General features: G+C 34.3%; 1 protein-coding gene and 1 long non-coding RNA gene across 2 annotated transcripts in view; one reads left to right on the forward strand and one right to left on the reverse strand.

Annotated features, from left to right (window-relative positions):
- LOC118197589 (uncharacterized) overlaps positions 1–12,204 on the reverse strand; it is a 73,095-nt gene extending 60,891 nt beyond the window's left edge. Inside the window, exons 1-3 of the mRNA XM_085812064.1 lie at positions 12,006–12,204; positions 10,322–10,451; positions 4,358–4,485 (exon numbers count right to left, since the gene is read on the reverse strand). Of these exons, the coding sequence (XP_085668190.1) occupies positions 4,358–4,485; positions 10,322–10,451; positions 12,006–12,196 (449 nt within the window). The 5' untranslated portion in view covers positions 12,197–12,204. The remainder of the gene's footprint in view (positions 1–4,357; positions 4,486–10,321; positions 10,452–12,005) is intronic.
- Positions 1–21,024, forward strand: part of LOC146998947 (uncharacterized) — a 52,749-nt gene that overhangs the window by 29,159 nt on the left and 2,566 nt on the right. The gene's annotated exons all lie outside the window — the stretch shown is intronic.

Genomic DNA, 21,024 nt, shown 5'->3' on the forward strand with positions numbered 1-21,024 from the left:
TATTGCCACCAAATCTTAGAGCCCTGCGTTATATTTAAAGAAATTAAATAATGAAGGATCTGCATGAATATATGTATGTATCTCGCATTGCGATAAAACAACGGTACCCAGAGCCATCAAAATTTGAATAACGTAATCTTCCATAGAATAAGGGCATGTGGAAGCCGTAATTTGAATTTGAAATTTGTTTTATTATCGATTTCATATTTCGAAACACTTCAACGAATTTTTGATTAAAAAATTCAAGGATTTCAAAGCGAGCAATGGTAACACTGTACGGAAAAAAGTAAAACGTTTTTATCTCCAACGCGAGAGACTCTGTATCAGAAATTCTAAAGATATGCTCATTTTAAAATTATTTTTAGATATTGCAGTTGAACTGAATTTTATAGTTTATGTACGAAGAACATGATATTTAATAAATAAAAGTCACACACAAAATGTTAAAAAAACGCCCCTTTGGACGTAATTTAAAATCTGAAACTTTTCAGATTTTTTAAAAATAATAATTTAAATATGAAATCTAAAACATTTCTTTCCCTTACACTGAATGTCCAAACATGAGAATCTCATTTAGGGAGAAAAGAAAGCATTTTGCTTATTATTTTTATGGCATAGTATTCTTTTATTTTGCATGTTGTTCAAGTACAGGAAAGAAAACAAATTAACAATATAATCATTATTATTTAACAGACATGGAATTCATTATCCCAAAAGTTCTTTTAATGTAAAAATATTTTGGATGCACAGTTTGTAACCCTTCATCCACTAACAAGCAGCTCGTAGCAACGGGCGCCTAGGTGAGGACAGCCCAATCCTATTCGACGTTGCAATCACTTTTCGAATATTGAAGGTACTAGCATTTCAGTTGTAGAAATTTGTGAAGAGAGGATAAGCAATTATTTTCTTCGAAGATGGAAAGAGGAAAGTGCAGAATCGCCCACTGCTTGGCGCGTTTTTAAGAAATGCACCAACTCGGTATCCATGTGATCATCGACCTATTTTCACTTAAAAAAATCTGATGTGTACACCATATGAATTCCTTGTATTGGAATATTAAATTATACGCATTTTTTCTTGCATTTCATTTAAACTTATTGGAATGAATTAAATCTACTTCGCCGACAGCGCATAAACCACAATAGAATAAATGCATTTTTTAAAATTCACTCTAGTATTTGTTTACGATAGCGACACTCTGCGCTAGATTCACTTAACAGTATTAATAATTATATAACAGTTAACTTATATAATAATTTTATAACGGAAACTAAGTTAACTGTTATATAATCCAATAATTATATAACAGTTAACTTACATATTTCGTTCATATTATAACTCATAATGCACAAAATTTATATCATTTAAAGAATAGAATTATCTAATCGTTGCCACATGTTCTATTCAAATACTATAATAAAGCTAGAATGATCTATAAAAGAAATTAAGCAAATAAAACAAAAAAGAAACAGTTTTTCACGGACGATTGAGTACTTCTCATTTAATTAATTCAGTTCTTACTTCGCGAGAAGGCAAAAATACATAAACACTCAAAATATCTATATTAAAATTACGAAGTAAATTTCAAACGCTTATTTCCTCGAAAAAATTCCACAAAGAATTAAGCATGATTTAATTGGCAATAATAAATGAATGCGTTATCTTTGTTGTTGCGAAGCTAAGTTTCTCTAGATTGGCAACAAATCCACTAGTCTCCTGTTTCAAATGTAAACATCAATGGCCGCCATTAAAAACAGGCCTTAGCGGCAATTAAACAACTTTAAATTTGCTGATAATTCTACAAATATTGCACACAGATTTACTAAATCACTTTTCGAATATTGAAGGTACTAGCATTTCAGTTGTAGAAATTTGTGAAATGAGGATAAGCAATTATTTTCTTCGAAGATAGAAAGAGGAAAGTACAGAATCGCCCACTGCTCGGCGCGTTTTTAAGAAATCACTAACTTGGTATCCATGTGCACATCGACCTATTTTCACTTAAAAAAATCTGATGTGTACACCACGTGACTTCCTTGTATTGGAATATTAAATTATAAGCATTTTTTCTTGCATTTCATTTAAACTTATTGGATTGAATTAAACCTACTTCGCCGACAGCGCATAAACCACAATAGAATAAATGCATTCTTTAAAATTCACTCTAGTATTTGTTTACGATAGCGACACTCTGGCGCTAGATTCACTTAACAGTATTAATAATTATATAACAGATAACTTATATAATAATTTTATAACGGAAACTAAGTTAACTGTTATATAATCCAGTAATTATATAACAGTTAACTTATATATTTCGTTCATATTATAACTCAATGCACAAAATTTATATCATTTAAAGAATAGAATTATCTAATCGTTGCCACATGTTCTATTCAAATACTATAATAAAGCTAGAATGATGTACTTCCGTACCTTCCGGTTAAGGCATAAAATCCTTAACCGGAAGATAAAAAACAACATAATTCAATCATTTTTAAAGCAAAAAATGTACAATTTACCAACATATAAGAGTAAAGAAACTGAGATCACTGAGCCGGGTAACAGAGTGGATATATTTATAAATATATTTATATACGTTTGGTGCGGCCGGTTGCAACCAAAATACGAGGTGCACATCTACATGTTATAGCAGTCCTATATACAAAATTTCAACGTTCTGAGGCAACTCGTTTTTGAGTTATACGAGATACGTACGTACGCACGAACGTACGTACGTTCATACGTTCGTACAGACGCCACGAAAAATTCTCTTCAGAATTCATTTTAAAGCAGTTTTATAATTTTTTTGAAGGAAAAGAGTATTTTATTCTGTCCTTACGTACAGATATCACGCAAAGACATCGTTAAATTGCATTCGATAGCGGTCAAAATGGATATTTTCGTTGAAATATGCTGCCTGAAACTTTTTGCGATTACAATACTTCCTTTTTACTTCGTACAAGGAAGTAAAAAAGACAAAGAAATATGCCAATCTCTTAAAAACAGTGACTTAAGAAATGCGATGAAAAGTTGTTGCCAAACCCATATTTCTAAAAGAATGAAACTATTCAAAATGATGCGATTTCATGAAAAATCTATCAACAACAATAGGAAAGGAAAATTGTTGCCAAAATCACATTTTTAAAGATGTGACATGTGAGAAGTGTACTCGGAAGCTTCATTTAAATTTTTTTTTAATACAAAATATTATCATTTTTTCAAAATTCTTTTTGTAAAAGCAGTCACAAGGATGAAAGTTTAACGTGTCCCCCCCCCCCAAAAAAAAATAAAAAAAAATAAAAAATCTGAAATGTTTCAGATTTTAAATTACGTCCAAAGGGGCGTTTTTAAACATTTTGTGTGTTACCTTTCTTTATTAAATATCATGTTCCTCGCACTTAAACCATAAGATCCAGTGCAACAGCAATATCGCAAAATAGTTTTAAAACGAGCATATCTTTAGAATTTCCGATACAGAGACTCACGCGCTGGAGATAAAAATGTTTTTTCTGCACAACGTGGCCATTGCTCGCTTTGAAATCCTTGAGTTTATTAATCAAAAATTCGTCAAAGTTTTAAAAAATAGGAAATCGATCATAAAACAAATTTCAAATTTCAAATTGGGTCTTCCACATGCTCATATTCGTTGGAGGATTACGTTATTCAAAATTCGATGACTGTATGTACCGTTGTTTTATCACAATACGAGAAATATACATACATTTATGCAGATTTTTCATTATTTAATTTCTTCAAATATAATGCAGGACTCTAACATTTTGTGGCAACAGTTTGAAAAGTGAACCGACATTTATGAGTCCGACGCAAAATGCCAAAACGAAACTAATAGTCCTTCGGGATTCAAATCCCTTTGGACTAATAAATAAATAAATAAATAAATAAATAAATTGTACATTTTTAAAAATAAACTTTTAGAAAAAATCCCTTGAAAAGGTGTTAAGCTCACTTTGCTAAATAAATTCGTATTTAATCGATTTATTGAAACACGGAATTTATTTTAAGTTCGTAAAATAGCGAAGTGCCTACATTTCATGACGATGTGAAAATGGAGTGTGTAGAGTAAAATCTCGCTTTCCTATAGCGCATTATGTCTAAAAATGACGAGATTTCGTCCCAAAACATAAAATAAAAAAAAATTCTGATTCGAATTTCGAAGAAATCGCTTCGAGGAGCACTGGCTCTTGTCTAGATGCACCTATGTACCAAATTTCGTAGCCGTGGGTCTGTTAGCTTGCGCGCAGCGCGAACGAAAGACATACACACTGACACACAGACAGACTCTTTCTTTTATTATATGTAGAAATAAAAGTCACATTTGGTAATTCTGACTTACTCGCAGTCCCGTTTTTGAGCTCCGGAAGTGATCTTGCATTTAAAGAAATCTTTCAGTGGTATTCTCAGCATATCCAAAACTGTCTGATTAAGATCGTTTTGTGACATAAATCCATGAACCGAAACTGCCTGCAAAAAAGAAACGAAACTGAATTCAGAAAAAATCCTGAAGAAGAGCGAAACAGATTAGAAGACAAGTGATAAAAGCAGTATCTTTCATGAAACTGAATTTAGTACATTTTCAATGCAAAGGAACAAAAAGAACATTATCATACGGTTTTTGTAAGAATGATGATATGAAAATTATGATAGTCGCTAAGATACAGCACGGACTAAAAGCAAGAATTTAGTTACTAACATTGTATTCGACTGGATTTCTATATCATCTAGTTTTCTTTTCATACATTGAAACTTTTCCTTTTCCGTTTGATTTGATTCATTGTTAAGAAACACTTGAAATTACTAACCAGTTTTTCTAAAGCATCAGTTTCGAAGTTTACTGAAGACACATATCTGTGGTTTTGAGAAGTCTGTTTTGTGAATCCTAGTACCGTGAGCTACTTTCTAAGCCAAGGAAATTACTTTTATTTTCTTTTCCCTTTTGTTTTAATTTATTAAAGGAATGCAATCGCATGTGCTTTGCTTGCTTCGAATAACCTGACCTAACTTAAGCAGAGCAATCAAATGCTTTCTAAGAGAGGGGATGCCTTCGTGGAGAACGTTCTAAGGGATACAATATATTTTTTTTAACTGTTTTAGTTTATGTTGTTCATTATATCGAATGGTATTTAACAGTCGCATAATATAGAGCATGATTATCCAATACACGGCCAATAGCTTTAATTCTGCCCGGTAACTCATTTTTTAAAATAAAAATTATGAAATTCTTAGTAAAATAAAATCTTCAACAATAATGTTTGGTTTATTTTATTATGACAACTGGCTCGTATGCAGGTTAAATATGGAGAAAACCATGAAAATGCACATGCAGCCAACCCTTTCTCGGGATTCGAATCTCGGACTAAACTACCAGTGTTCAGCGACTCTACCGTTCGGCCACTGGTGGGCTCCAGAATGATGTGAGAAAATGTAGTTTCGTAGGAACAGTACAAGCGGCATTCTTTGCATTACCAAAAGTTTACGGTGTGTGATTTATTTGATTACTGCAAAGCATATGATTGATTACGGTAAAGCTATCTTCGTACGGAAAGGATGCCTTCGTGGAGGATTACAGAAAGAGTTGATATCATAAAATAATTTCAGCAAGCAACTACGAAAAGTTCTTAAAGTTTCTCTACGCGTTGGTTTGGTTTGATTGATTATAGCAAAGCATGTGAAGGCCTAAGGGTAGGAAAACCTTCGTGGATGTAAGAGAAATTGGCACGTATCCACATACACATGGTAAAAACCACGTAAACGCCCATTCAATCGTTTGCCGGGATTTCAACCTGGGTCGAACTACCTGGGTTTAGTGACCCCCCCCGGTGGTGAGGCATAGCAATGGGTTGATTTGTTCACTATTAAAATGACTTTAGACTTCGAAATTTAAAATTATATAGCATAACCATTTAAATTTTAAAACCTTGAGATTGAATTATTTGAAACTGAATATCCATTTAATAGAAACTCAAACCATTAACGAATAAAATAGTAATATGGAAAGTTTAAAGCAGTTCATTCTTACGGTAGCATAGTTTTTACTTCAATCATCAAGGTGCCAATTATTTCATGCTTAATTTTGTACTGAGATTGTACTCTTAACGTTTTGTTAATTTTTCTGTAAATTATATTCTGGAAAATCTACGGGCTGCAATAAAATAGGAATTCTTAATGCAAAGTAGCTTTGACCAGATTAATTCCTGTTATTCAGCGCATGAATGAGAATCACATTATGAACATGCTAAGAAAACATCCCTTTAAAAAAATTTAAAAAAGGCAGTGCATAATCTCACGCAAACTTATTTATGTGGTAACACAGATAAGCGCCGATATGCTATGTTTTCACTTTCAAGATTCAACAGCCATTAGTGTTTTCTTCTACTGCACTGAGCGCATTTTTTGAGCGCACTGAGCACTAAGCACTCAGTCCTGTTGTTCGCACGCAATTATCTTTAGATTCCTTTTTGCCTTGCTGATTTTTTACTGATTTTTTACGTCATTTTTTAGTGCTACGAAATTTTTTACGTTTGCTGATTTTTTACGTCATTTTTTAGTGCTACGAAAATGTGTCTTTGGGATTTGAGTATTTTTTCTTTAGTTTTTCATAATGGGTGAGTTTATGAGGAAATTTACTAAAGCTCTGCTGTTGGAGTTAGCGGAGGAGTTTGATACAAATGTGTCTCAAGCAATTCGAAGAGGAAGCGGCGAAAGAATACGCGACGAGAATTTGGGCTGCGGCTAAGCAGAAAAAAGCAGAAGTAGCCGAAAAAGAGGAATGTGAACGTGAACGCGAGAGAACAAAACGGGAACGTGAACGAATTTTTGAATTTGAAAAGTTAAAGATGATGAACGTAGTTGAGTAATAGCTTAGCGTCCACCGTTTCGATAGTTGAACAACCCCCCCCAAAAAAAAGGTTAATTTGAAAGATCTAGTACCGCGTTTTGAACCGAGGTACTCTATTTGAGAAACAGGCTCAAAAGGAGAACATTAATGAGATTAAACAGGCTCAAAAGGAGAACATTAATCTCGCAATTAATTCCTTTATTATCTCATGATGTAGCGCAGTTAATAGTAAAGAACCAGCGGATAAAGGAGGTGATTATCAGCATGTTAAGAAATTACTCATGCATAGACTCAAGCTCAGTTCTTTGGCTCTAAAAACAAAATTTGAAGAACATTCTAGAAAAAATGGAATGTTATGCGTGGCATTTTGAGAGTGTTTTTAGAGAATTGGTTGGATTCGGTGGAAGTTCAAGATTTTGAAAGTCTTAAGAAACTTATGCTCACTGAGCAAATTAAGCGGTGAGTCCCTCTAGAAATAAGAGAGCACTACTTAGATAATTGGGAAGAATTTAAAACAGCTTCCATTTTACCAGAGAAATGCGACAGGTATGAGGCTTTGCGAAGAGTTACGAGGAGGTTAGAACAGAGAGTGGGGTTTAAGAAACAATTTCAGAAAGTTAGAGAGGGGTATGTAAATTCTAATGGTAGTTATAACCAGAAAAGTAGTGGTCAAGAATTAAATCAGAGGAGCACAGAAAAGTGGAGGCTCCTAGAAAAGAGCAAGCTTTTAATGAAGCGGGTTTCGAGAAACAGCGGAAAATAAGGTGTTACCAATGTGGAAGGCACGGACATATCCGATCTAACTGTCCATTGTTGGAAAAGAATAAGGCTAATCTGGTGAATAATTTATGAACGGAGAGTTTAGGAAAGTCTTTTGAGCCGTATTTAAAGAAAGCAGTAATTAATGGGGTAGAGAGAGAATATCTAAGAGATAGTGTAGCTGAAATAGATCTGTGTAATAGTACTTGGATTAATACTAGTGACTTATTAGTGGAAACTGTTTGGGTGAAACAGCCTTTGGACACAGAATGGAAATGTTTACCTTTGGCGAAAGTCACCATTGAAGGTGATTCTAGTCTGGTCACCACAGAGGCAGCGGTTACTCTAGAGGAATTAGATAAAGAGAACTATTTGTTAAGAAATAAAACTGCACAGTTGATAGAAGAAATTAGGGAACGACCGGTTCTCTTAATTGCTGTGGAAACTCGTAGTCAGGCGCATGCGCGCAGGAGTTTAGAGCGAGCGAGCGCGGAAGACTTAAATTCCAGATCGGAACACGAGGAAGAGATAGAAAGTGAAATTGTTGTGAATAATGAGCTTTCGGAAGAAGAGAAGTTAACAAGTAGTGCGGAGGAATCTATTGAAATTCCAATCATCAGTTCAGAAGAAAGGTCTATCCTTGCAGATGTTTCACCAGTAGAATTCTCGGAAGCACAAAACTCATGCGCTAGTTTAGAAGAAAGGAGAAAGTGAAAGTGTTTTCACTTTCATTTTCTCCTTTCTTTATAAATTATAAAGTTTATAAATTATAAAGGAGAGACTACTCAGAGTGGCAGGTTCTAAAAAAAGGGAAGTTAAGCTTCAGCTGTGTGTGCCTTTTGTTTTTAGGAAAGGGATCTTGAAGTATGCCACGAGGAAATCTCTGGTCATTTAGGGGTAACAAAAACCAAGGATAGAGTTTTGACACACTATTTCTAGCCAAATTGTTACCAGGAAATTGAAGAATTTGTGAAGACATGCGATATTTGTCAGCGTGTAGATCACAATAGGGATAAAATAAAGCCCCAATGAAGATTGTGCCTGTTGTATCAGAAGTGTACATAGCAGATTAAATATTGACGCAGTAGGACCTCTGATCCCTATTTCACGTGAAATTAAATACTTAATTATGTCAATTTGTGTTGCTTCTATAAATATCCAGATGCCATTAATGTACAGAATTTAAGCTCTAAAAGTTTGAGTCAAGCCTTGATACAAATCTTTTCTAGAACAGGTTACCCTAAGGAAATTCAGTGTGATTTGGGTAGATCGTTTACCAGTAAACTTACATCTTAGTTTTTTAGTAAGTTTGTAATTAAAGTGTATCATTCTTCTGTGTGTCACCCTCAAAGCAATTCTGTTGAAAGGTTGCATTCCACCTTGAAAAGGGTATTGAAGGCTTTGTATTGAATAGTTGGAGATAGTAAGCCAGAAAAAGAGCTTCGGCAGAGGAAATAGGAAAATTCTAGGAAGTTATAGGGAAGTATGGAGCGGTGTTTTCGTCCGACCCCGGCTGTACGTCTTTGGTCGAAATGGATATTGAATTGCTGGATTAGACTCCGGTTAGAGTCAGGCCTTACCGAATGTCGACGAGACAGACCGACATCTTAAGGGAAGAAATTAAGCGGTTGCTTGAGTTAGGAGTTATAGAAGTCGGGCAATCTGATTATGCATCTCTTATGATCTTAGTATAGGTCCCAGGAAAAGTATTCTCGTCCTTGTATAGACTATAGGAAATCAAATTCAAAAACTATGAACGAATTTTTCCCTCTTTCCAATATTGATGAAGTTAATCGAAAAGGTCAGCGCAGCTCCATTTATCACAATCATGGATCTAACCAAAAGATATTTCCAGATACCACTCACAGAGCGTGCACAGAGGTATACTGCATTTGTGACGCCTTTTGGATCTTTCATCCCGAAGAAAATGATGTTTGGGATTTTAAATGCGCCTTAATCGTTCAAGTTTTAGGAGGTTTGGACAATTTTGTTCTACCGTATATTGACGACATTGCAGTCTTTTCGCCGACTTGGGACAGACATATGGAAGATTTGGATGTGGTTTTAGGTCGCTTTCAGGAGGCTAAATTGATTATTAAGCCCTCGAAATGCAAATTTGCCCAAGAAAATGTGAAAGTTCTGGGTCATGAAGTAGGGTCTGGGAAAAGGTCGCCTAGTGAGGCCAAGATTCAAGCACTCAGACATTTTCCGACTCCCGCTACTAAAACACAGATACGTAGCTATCTTGGTACTGTAGGCTATTATGCAAGGTACGCAAACCCTGTGTCACAACCCAGGGTTTGCGTAGCGGTTTCGGCCACTCCACCACATTCCTTTATTTAATATTGAGAAAATCTGAGAGTTCAAGAATGAAACAACACCCTTGTAGTTTAAGTAAGGTTTATGTTGTAAACCTTACTTAAAATCCTCCCTTGTAAGGTTTATGTTGTGAACGTAAATCATTCATTTATTTTCATGTCATTTCTTTTATTCTTTAATCTTGTACATTTGAAAAGTCGTTTTAAAATTTTAATTAGATGTTTGCTATGGCTTTTTATGTCAAAACATAAAAAAGTAAATTAAATAAAAATCACAAAAATATCTACACTTTGACCAGTCTGTATAATAAACAAAATTTCATTAATGTCTATGCAAAAACTTAATTTGTGTGTGAAATCTTTTATATCTTTTCAATGGACTTACTCGAAAATCTTCCGGTGGCTTTCCATGAGAGCCGCAAACAATTGGGAAAGGAGCACATAAATCAATAAAATTAAACATCCGAGGCATAGTACACCATCCTCTCAACTTGCACACGACGTCCGGCTTGAAGCTGTAAATTAACGATTCAGAATAACACATGAAATACATAAATACATGTGATCGTCTGTTTTTTGTAAGATTTGCATGCATGTTAAGAAAATGTTAAAAATATTACCTGCTTTATAAAAATTTTAGTAAGAGGCTATAATACCTTGGCAATATTATCATTGGAAAAGTAAAACTATCACAGTATGAAAAATACTCGAATAATGAATTATCAAGTTATTCCTTTCAGCCTTGGATTTTTTTTATACGAGGGGAAAAAGTCTAAAAACGTTGTTTATAAGTATTAAGAACTCCCTTGTAACATATTAACAAGTTCTACTTGAGCTGTAGATATTAGTATGCCGCGGTAATTGCCACCATCAAGCCTCAAAATTCATAAAAATACCAACTACTATGTTACTAATATTTGTTGTGTATAGAAATTTTAACACAATATAGATAAACTAAGCTGTACTTTGCATTTTTCTTACTAAATTCTGGAACCATTTTGCAAGTTTCCAGTTTAGTACGCCCTTTATGTATTGGTCAGTGTCAAATATTGTCATATGTTACGTATAGGATGCACGTGAGGTTTTTAACGATTTGCTGGAATGGATGACCTCTTAGGACTTGTAGTCCCTGATTACGGTCTACCTCGACGTGATGGCGTGTAGACAGCGAAGCCAGAAAATGTAAACTTTCTGCAATTGCCATACTGAATTGTAATAAATCCATTTGACAACCTGAACTATTGTAAGTCATATAATGTATATAATGTCTACTGTTGATGAATAGAACTTTACGAATGAAGGTGCAAACGCCACCAGCCAGGTCGAAAGAGGTAAATATTCAGGCACTTTATCTTAGCTTCTACGGGTTCACAGTAATAAAGATTCTTTTAACCAAAGCTATTCATCGCTTTTATTCAAAATTTTATAGAATTTGAGACAAAGTGAAGTATTTGAAGTTCTAGGAAATCAAAGTTTTTTCCATATTTTCACAGATATAAGAAAATTCTGTAACAAAAGTGACCGAGTTATTTATTTTTTGATATGGGCAATAAAGCTATGGTTAATATGGAAAACGGATCATTTAGGAATATTGCTTTCGTAAATGCAAGACAAAATATTAGCAACGGCTTCGCTGGGAATCGAACCACGGACCTCTGGAATATGCGCCCAGCGTGCTGACCACCACACCACGAAGGCATGCCAAGAAGACAGGAGAAATACTTTATACGTTTATCAAATAATTGCATATGCATATTAGCTGAACTTAGAGAGATTATCCTTTCTTAAAATGATTTGGATCTAGTTCATATTACAAACGGAAAACGCAGCGAAGAATTATGTATAGCAAGATTTTACACAAGAGTGAATCATTAAAATTCGGTGATTTAATAAATATGAATACTCTTGAATATATAAATCAATTAATTAATGAACATTATAAGGAATTAATTAATGCGTTTAAGATAAAAGAACTGCTGAATTGAATATAAATCATGAACATAAGGTAACAAAAGTAACTTTCTGATAAATATCATTAAGACTATCTAAATGAATATAGTATAACTCACCCATTGTGACTACATAAGGATATTCCAGGCATCTCGATATCTGAAGGAACTGACACTTGGATGTCCACGACAGTTGGGTACGTCCAGTACAGGAATAAGAACTCTAAAGTCTGCAGCAAGAATCCTGTCAAGCATATTATGACAACAGCCAATTTCAGGAACTTTTTGGCAACATTACTTTTTCTTCCCATTGTTTTTAGCGTATCATCTGTGTAAAAAATGCAGAATGAAATTTCATTCAGAAAAATAAATGTGTTTAGTTTCAGTTTATTACAGGTACAACAGAAAATGATGCAAAGTGCGTGGTTTAAAACGCAGTTACGAGTATCATCAGTTCCTGCGATTTTAATTTATTTCTATATCTACGTATACAGATTTAATTCAGAAGAAACATAACTATCAGTGGCTGTAGTTTTGTTGATCCCACGAATTTTCATTAAAATAAGAGTTCTGTTGATTAGCCTCGTTTTCGATAACCTAACTGGTTTGATGCTACTGCCGTGTGGACCCACGAGTGGCTGACCGGCCGTTCGGTTCGATGCTCAAATCCTGCGAACGTGTGTATTTAATTATGGCAAAGCACACTAGGGCTATCTGCCTAAGGGGAGGGATGCCTTTGTGGAGGACTTTCTAAGGGAAACTGGCTCGTATACACGTTACACATGGGGAAAACCACGAAAACACCCATGCAGCCAGCCCGTCCGCGGGATTCGAACCTCGGACCGAACTACCAGTGTTCAGCGACTTTACCGCTCGGCCGCTGGTGGGCCCTGCGAACGAGCTGGCTGCATGGGTGTTTTCGTGGTTTTCCCAATGTGTAACTTGTGCTCGAGTCGGTTTCCCTTAGAAAGTCCTACAAGAAATCTTCGCTCCCTTTAGGCAGTTATCCTTCCAACGCTTTTCCAAAATCGATTAAACCAAACCAGCCTATTGCGGAGTGGGTTTAACACTTAATAACGGCTTTAGTGGAAGCTAATACTTCAACATTTAGTAATTAAGAAACATACTATTCCTCTGCTCTTATAGTTTTCTGCAGTCATTTCTGATAGAGTAGCTGAAATGTGCCTGTTTTTTCCTTCATTAAACGAAGTTTATTAGTAATGATTGTATATTTTTCATTTTGTACAGTTTATAAATGTCTAAAACACTCAAGCTGTAAAACTTATTTGCCTCTTTAACCAGTGTTAGTACAAGTTAATTCACCATAATTTCTCATCTGAAATCCTACATGTCTCCGCAGATTTGCATGGTTTAATTTGGTTTATTTGATTATGGCAAAGCACTCGATGGCTATCTGCCTGAAAACATCATGCCTTCTGGATTCAAATCGGGCCTAGGGCTATAACAACCGATTGCTCTGCCATCATGCCGATAGGATGGTTAATATTCACATAAGTTTTTTGTTAGAGATTTGAAATTTTAGGGCCTTAATAAGCATAAAACCATTGCACTCCCGTAAATAGTTTAGCTGCATTCATTAGAAAATAAATTATAAGTAAATTGTGATAAATATATTTACTCTAGATCAATTAAATAGATATTATAAAACATCAGTACTTCTACTTACCCAATATCTTGTGAACATGCTTCCAGAACAAAAGATTCTACTACTTCAACATGCCGAACATTCAACTATTCGAAATCATACATACAAAATATGTTCCAGAAAGTAGCAACACAAAGGCTATAACAAACAATAAATTATTAAAGCTCTTAAGTGGGCATTTAAAATGGACCGTTACGGTTGCAAAAGGCGCATACGATATTACGTTGCTTACTTCTTTAAAAGAATCTGATTGTATCCATAACGAATTTGCACTGGGGTTTTAAATAACAGCAGATTTGCATTAGAGTTCATAATGAATTTATGGTATGTAAAAGCATTTTTTTGAGTTCATAATCAATTTATGATACTTAAAAGCATTTGTTTCATTTGATCCTCGTAGTGACTGTACTAAGTATGGACTTAAAATGGTAAACAGAATTCTCGTTTTATGTGATTGTGAAGCGTTTTTTTTTTTTTTTTTTTTTTAGTCCAAAGGGATTTGAATCCCGAAGGACTATTAGTTTCGTTTTGGCATTTTGCGTCGGACTCATAAATGTCGGTTCACTTTTCAAACTGTTGCCACAAAATGTTAGAGTCCTGCATTATATTTGAAGAAATTAAATAATGAAAAATCTGCATAAATGTATGTATATTTCTCACATTGTCATAAAATAACGGTACATAGAGTCATCGAATTTTGAATAACGTAATCCTCCAACGAATATGAGCATGTGGAAGACCCAATTTGAAATTTGAAATTTGTTTTATGATCGATTTCCTATTTTTTAAAACTTTGACGAATTTTTGATTAACAAACTCAAGGATTTCAAAGCGAGCAATGGCAACGTTGTGCAGAAAAAACATTTTTATCTCCAGCGCGTGAGTCTCTGTATCGGAAATTCTAAAAATATGCTCGTTTTAAAACTATTTTGCGATATTGCTGTTGCACTGGATCTTATGGTTTAAGTGCGAGGAACATGATATTTAATAAAGAAAGGTAACACACAAAATGTTAAAAAACGCCCCTTTGGACGTAATTTAAAATCTGAAACATTTCAGATTTTTTTTTTTTTTTTTTTTTTTTTTTTTTTTTTTTTTAGTATTTACATCTGTTGTACATAAAGCAAATGGCTTTTTACAAAAGCGATTGACGTGATTGATGCTGTTGTTACTTATGCTCACTAGTCTGACGTACTCAGCCCAAGCCCCCGCAATTCCTCGTGGCAAGGGGCGCAAGATTGTGCCTGCCGTTGGCAACAGCCTTGAGCACCTTACGAGTGACAGTGCGATTTAGCTCAGTTCCGTCCCGCAATTTTGATGGAGAACACCCCGGGGGATGGGTTCGTGGGTTTCTCATTCCTCTTCCTTCCACCAAACCACACGAGGGGACTTTCGGCACCGACACTATACATTTATAAATATCCATGCCTTCTCCGGGATTCGAACTTGGGCCCTTTCTCACGGCAATCAGCGACGCTAACCGCTATACCGGTTGGGCGGCCGTACATAAGACATTTTGTACGTAAGACGAATGTCATTTTTACTTTTGTATAAAATTGTTTACAAAATTATTTTAATACGCAAGTTTACTGCTGATTTAATAAGTGAAAATTTAGAATTAAGTTTAGTCTACCACTTATTACATCATTCTTTTCACTTCCTTAAAAGAAAAAGGGAAGTACTGTAAGTGCGAAAAATTTCGGGTATCATATTTTAACGGAAATATACATTTTTGTCGTTCCCGAATCCATTTAGACAATCAATCTCTTTGCGCTACTTTTGCAGGTATGAGCAGAATAAAGGGCACTTTTTTTCAAAACGGATTCAAAAGGGAAATTTTTGTGACGTTTGTACGTACATATGTATGTATAAATCTCCCACAACTTAAAATGATTAGCCGTAGAACATTTAAATTTTGTGTATGAGACTGCTAGTTGATGATCTAGCTCTGCACTTCCGTTTTCTATTGCAATCTGTAATACCAATATAACCAATCAAGAGTACCATATATATATATGTACCCATTCCTTTTCCTGGCTTAAAAGTACTTTCCTAGTCTTTATTTTCATAACCGTTGGTCTTAGTTATATACATTTTCAATTACAGAAGTGTTTCAAATGACGAAAATATTCATATTTTGGAAATGTAAAATATAAAAATTTTTTTTCGATAACAAACGAAATCTAACTACATACATAATAATAGTTTGTATATGTAGTAAGTCTAACAATAAATATATTTAACAACATTTAACATCAGTTTATTGTTGTAAATATCTAACAATATTTAACATCAGTTTATTGTTGTAAATATCTAACAACATTTAACATCAGTTTATTGTTGTAAATATCTAACAATATTCAGCATCAGTTTATTGTTGTAAATATCTAACAACATTTAACATCAGTTTATTGTTGTAAATATCTAACAATATTTAACATCAGTTTATTGTTGTAAATATCTAACAATATTCAGCATCAGTTTATTGTTGTAAATATCTAACAATATTTAACATCAGTTTATTGTTGTAAATATCTAACAACATTTAACATCAGTTTATTGTTGTAAATATCTAACAATATTCAGCATCAGTTTATTGTTGTAAATATCTGACAATATTTAACATCAGTTTATTGTTGTAAATACCTAACAATATTAAGTATTAGTTTATTGCTGCGCAATAAAAGTGTATAATTTAATATGGCGTTCAAGGAAGTTATGTGGTATTCTCATCCGATTTTTTATTTTCCTAGAATCTGTTGTTTTATTTACAGTCGCCATTATAAAGCTTGAAATAATTTCACTATCGTGACACCTGGAAGATAAAAATAAGTAGTAAAGCGACATGAATGTAAAATCATGCTTATAAACTTTGTATAAGAAAATAGCTTTAAAATGTCAGGTAATGTAATAAATGTTTAGATCTGTATAAAGTCATGAATAATTGCATTGAAAATAACAGAATCCAAATTAAAAAAAATATAATAAAAAAAGTCGCTTATTGACAGACATGAATACTGCGTCAGAATACACACAGCCAGCAAATTAGTCTATAACATATCACGTTTTAAGAAATTTTGTCTACTAAAGTTTGACGATTTAAATGTGAACACGTGACAAGTCGTTCTTTTAGGAAACTAAAAGCTATGTTTGTCTTATCATCAAGCTATAAAATGCCGGCAAACTATGCAAAAAACAAGCAAAGATACTTTTTTTAGAACATCATAAAATTTATAAATACTATTACGAATTTTTATTTGTAAATAATTTTAGTGTAAATAATTTTATATGTAAATAATTTCAGTGAAATTATATGTTAATTTTCAGTATGTTTCGCATAATGTAACATGAAATGCCTGAAAAAGCGGAGCTGTGCCAAAAAAATAAGATTGGAGGGCGAGCTTACTTAACACTGAATCAAATGTCTCTCTCGCTAAATTGGCGAAATATCGCCAAGGTGACGATGGTTTTGGCGATTAATTTTTGTCGCCAAATCTGACAGGAAATTGCTATATGTCACCAAACTTGGTGACCATTTCTGGTCCGTATATAATTGTAATTAATGTAATCGAATAAATGTAATTAACCCCTATACGTAACCGTACCCGGCTGTTATCTATTACTTTATATATCTCCCTGCAATTTCGAGAAATGGGAGATATTAGAGATTTCTCGGCGACCGAGGCTTAACTGTACAACCTTGGAGAGAACATTAGTTCTCAGTTTTCCAATTCAGACTTCGGAATATTGAGATCTCCGTGAGAGCTTCTTTCTTTAGATACGCTTTGCATTGCGTTGTGTTTAACGCTCTTAGTAGTGTGAAGTGGTAACTACTGATTGTGCTCTGTCACACTGAGAAGAGCTGTACGAGTACATCTGTGTGAAATTCTAGAACTGTAAAATGATTCTTTTGGAAAACAAATTTTATCAAGCTAACATCGGTTCTGTGGGCATTCAATCCATTATGAACTCATGCGCAAGCAACAATACAATAAATCTGTAAGTGTTCAGTGTTTTTTAGAACTTCATTAAATAACTAGGCTCTAGTGTAGAATTGGGTGCCCCTGCGATTAGCGACAATTTTTGACAAATTTTGGCTATGAAACCTCACTTCTGGTTACTATGATAGTTTTAACTTTGTTTTAGCTTCCTGATTTTATTTAAATGAAAATAGTTTGATGTGTACATGGACAAATTTAAGGCAGTGCACAATGCCTAGTTTTTGCAATTCTAGGATGTTTTTTTTAAGTGAAAACAGATTAATGTGTACATAGACACAAAGTTTGTGCAATTCTTTGACTTCCTATTTTGGTTTTTGTAGCGGCCATCTCGAAATTGTGCTTTCCTTGCGCCGATCTTGGCGTGAAAAAAGAATCGCCCAAAAACAAGGGGTACCCAATTGTAATCATGTACCAATAATTACATTTATTGAATATTACCGATAGTCAAGTTGCCTAAGAAGACCACTTACTCAGAAGATCAGAATTATATCTAGAATAGTGGGTATTTATCTCACAAGGAAGGTATCCAGACCTCGAATTTTGAAATTTCCTGGAGCTCACCAGCGGGCGAGTGGTACAACTGCTGGACATTGATAGTTCCGACCAGGGTTCGATCCAAGTCGAACGGACTGGCTGCATGGGCGTTTTTATTAATTTTTATCGCCAAATCTTCAAAGTTCTAGAAAACACTGAACACTTACAGATTTATTGTATTGTTGCTTGCGCATGAGTTCATAATGGATTGAATGCACACAGAACCGATGTTAGCTTGATAAAATTTTCCCAATGTGTAAAAATTGTGTATACGAGCTGATTCTCCTTAGACGAACGGACTGGCTGCATGGGCGTTTTTATTAATTTTTATCGCCAAATCTTCAAAGTTCTAGAAAACACTGAACACTTACAGATTTATTGTATTGTTGCTTGCGCATGAGTTCATAATGGATTGAATGCACACAGAACCGATGTTAGCTTGATAAAATTTTCCCAATGTGTAAAAATTGTGTATACGAGCTGATTCTCCTTAGACAGTCCTCCTCGAAGGTATACCACCTCTTATGCAGGCAGCTTTAGTGTTCTGTGCCATAATCAACGAAACTACTGATTTACAAATACATAGTAGAGTCACTTGCAACTTCTAATAGGATTGAACTAAAAAAAATAGTTAAATAGTTAAAAATAATAATAAATAATAAAATAGATACAAAATAAATAAATAAAATAACGACATTTGCTAATAACCGCTTTGGTGACATTCCAAACTTTCAAAATGCTGTTTTGAAAATTTGGGCAGCAGCCAAGCTGATCTATTTACATAACGAAAATATGTAATGAATATTAGAAAACTATTATAAAGAACTAAAAACTATATATACTGCATATAACACGCACTTTTAATACAAAGAAATAAGTTCGATATTTACGGATGCGTGTTATACGGCAGACATAAAAATGATAGATTTAAAATTAAGGAAAAGATGAAGCATACAAAAATGAAATTTTTACATGTACCTAAGGGCTGTTTATTTAAAAGAAATGAACTTACCTTATGAACTTAACAATTTTCGTTGTCAGATAACATGAAAAGGTCGTCAAATTCTTCTTCCATTATCATTCCATATATCTTCAGGCACATCATCCAATTCTGTTTCATCTTCGCTATCACTGTTACTCTGATCCATAAATAAATAACCGTCTTCCATTCTATGTAGATTGTTAGATATACTACACTTTTTAGACGACTTTTGAATTATGTCGAGTTTAATTTCATCCCATGCTTTTATTATCCACTTACACACTATTTTTTAGATTGCCATGAAGAACTTCTTTTCTAAATGTTTTTCCATCTTCTAACATCCACGTATTGCACTGTTATTTAAAATTTTCTTTGAATAATTTATTGATACACACATCAAAAGGCTGAAATAACGGCGTTAATTCGCTTGGAATAACTGCTAATCTTTAAATGCTTTATTGATACACATCTAAAGGCTAAACTAATGGCGTTAAGTCGCTTGGAATAACTGCCATGTTTGTATTACACGCTTTCAAAAATTTCCTCGTATTATCCGTTAGATGGCATCTAAACATGTCCCAAACTAAAACAACTTTCCAAATTCTTTATAGGAACAAGGCGCTTTTGTCAAACATTTGTTGTCCAGAGTTTCCCACCATTTTCATCCATCTATCCTTTCTCGCAAAGGTCTACCAGCTGCCGATCGGTAAAATCGCTGAACACTGGTAGTTCGGTCCGAGGTTCCATTCCCTCGAGGCCCACCAGCGGCCGAGCGGTAAAGACGCTGAACACTGGTAGTTCGGTCTGAGGTCCGAATCCCGCGAACGGGCTGGCTGCATGGGCGTTTTCGTAGTTTTCCCCATGTGTAACGTGTATACGAGCCAGTTTCCCTTGGAAAGTCCTCCACGAAAGGCATCCCTCCCTTTAGGCAGATAGCCCTCGTGTGCTTTGCCATAACTGAATAATCCATTCCTAATCCAAATCCATTCCCTCGAACGGGTTGGCTGCATGGGAGTACTCGTGTACATTTTCCCCAAATGTACACGATTCCGTTTCTTTTAGAAAGGCTTCCACGAAGGCATCCCTTCCCTTTAGGCAGATAGCCCTTCGAGTATATTGCCATAATCGAATAAAACAAACCAAACCTTTCTCGTGAACATGAATGAAAATAACATTTCGATTCGAAAATTACATTACCATTTGGAAAATTACATTTCGTTATTATCTTTCTTTTAAAATTACTACGGATTTTAAGTTTGTATCGTCTGCTAAGCAGGAAAGCAGTATGGTGAAGTGAGAAGTTTTCTTGACGTGTTGTTTTTATATATAATGTTTTTGTTCCTTTTACGACAATTGCTTTCTATCATATCAAACATATTTCTATTATGTTACAGTAATTTTTTCCCTTCGTAGGCCTATTATTATTGATCTACAAAGGGAAATATACTTCTCGAAACTTATCAGTTTGTTGTCCAAATGTTTCGGAAACTTTTGCGAAGTTAAGTTTTTGTTTTTTCTCATAGAACTAAATTAATCTGCGCCATAAATCCCCTATAACCAATGCCAAGTTGCTTTAATTTCACTTTCATTTGCATTCCTTTTGGCTCAATTTAAGACGCTGCTTTAAAGCTTTAACGTATCGTTTTACTCTTATCGAGTTCGTTGCTTTCTAAACGGACAATGCAAGATCTACAAGTCTGTATAAACGCGTTTTGCTTCATTCCAATGCTTAACGAGAGAACTGGATTAAAAAGATGACAGAAGCTTTGTCCGTTGACGAAAAAGCACCGGTAGACACAAACAAAAACTTACAAAACGAAAACGGAATAATGAGAGGGAGAAAGTCTCATTATTTCTTAAAAGGAATACGAAAATATACATGCCGAAAAGAGTTTAACATCGTAAAAATTACACCGCATGTACCAAACGAACAGTCGTATGATAAATTCTGTCTGA

Source organism: Stegodyphus dumicola, chromosome 2 (assembly GCF_044657685.1).
Source record: "Stegodyphus dumicola isolate Sdum_Otavi_A_Nest chromosome 2, ASM4465768v1".
NCBI classification, from domain to species: Eukaryota; Metazoa; Arthropoda; class Arachnida; order Araneae; family Eresidae; genus Stegodyphus; species Stegodyphus dumicola.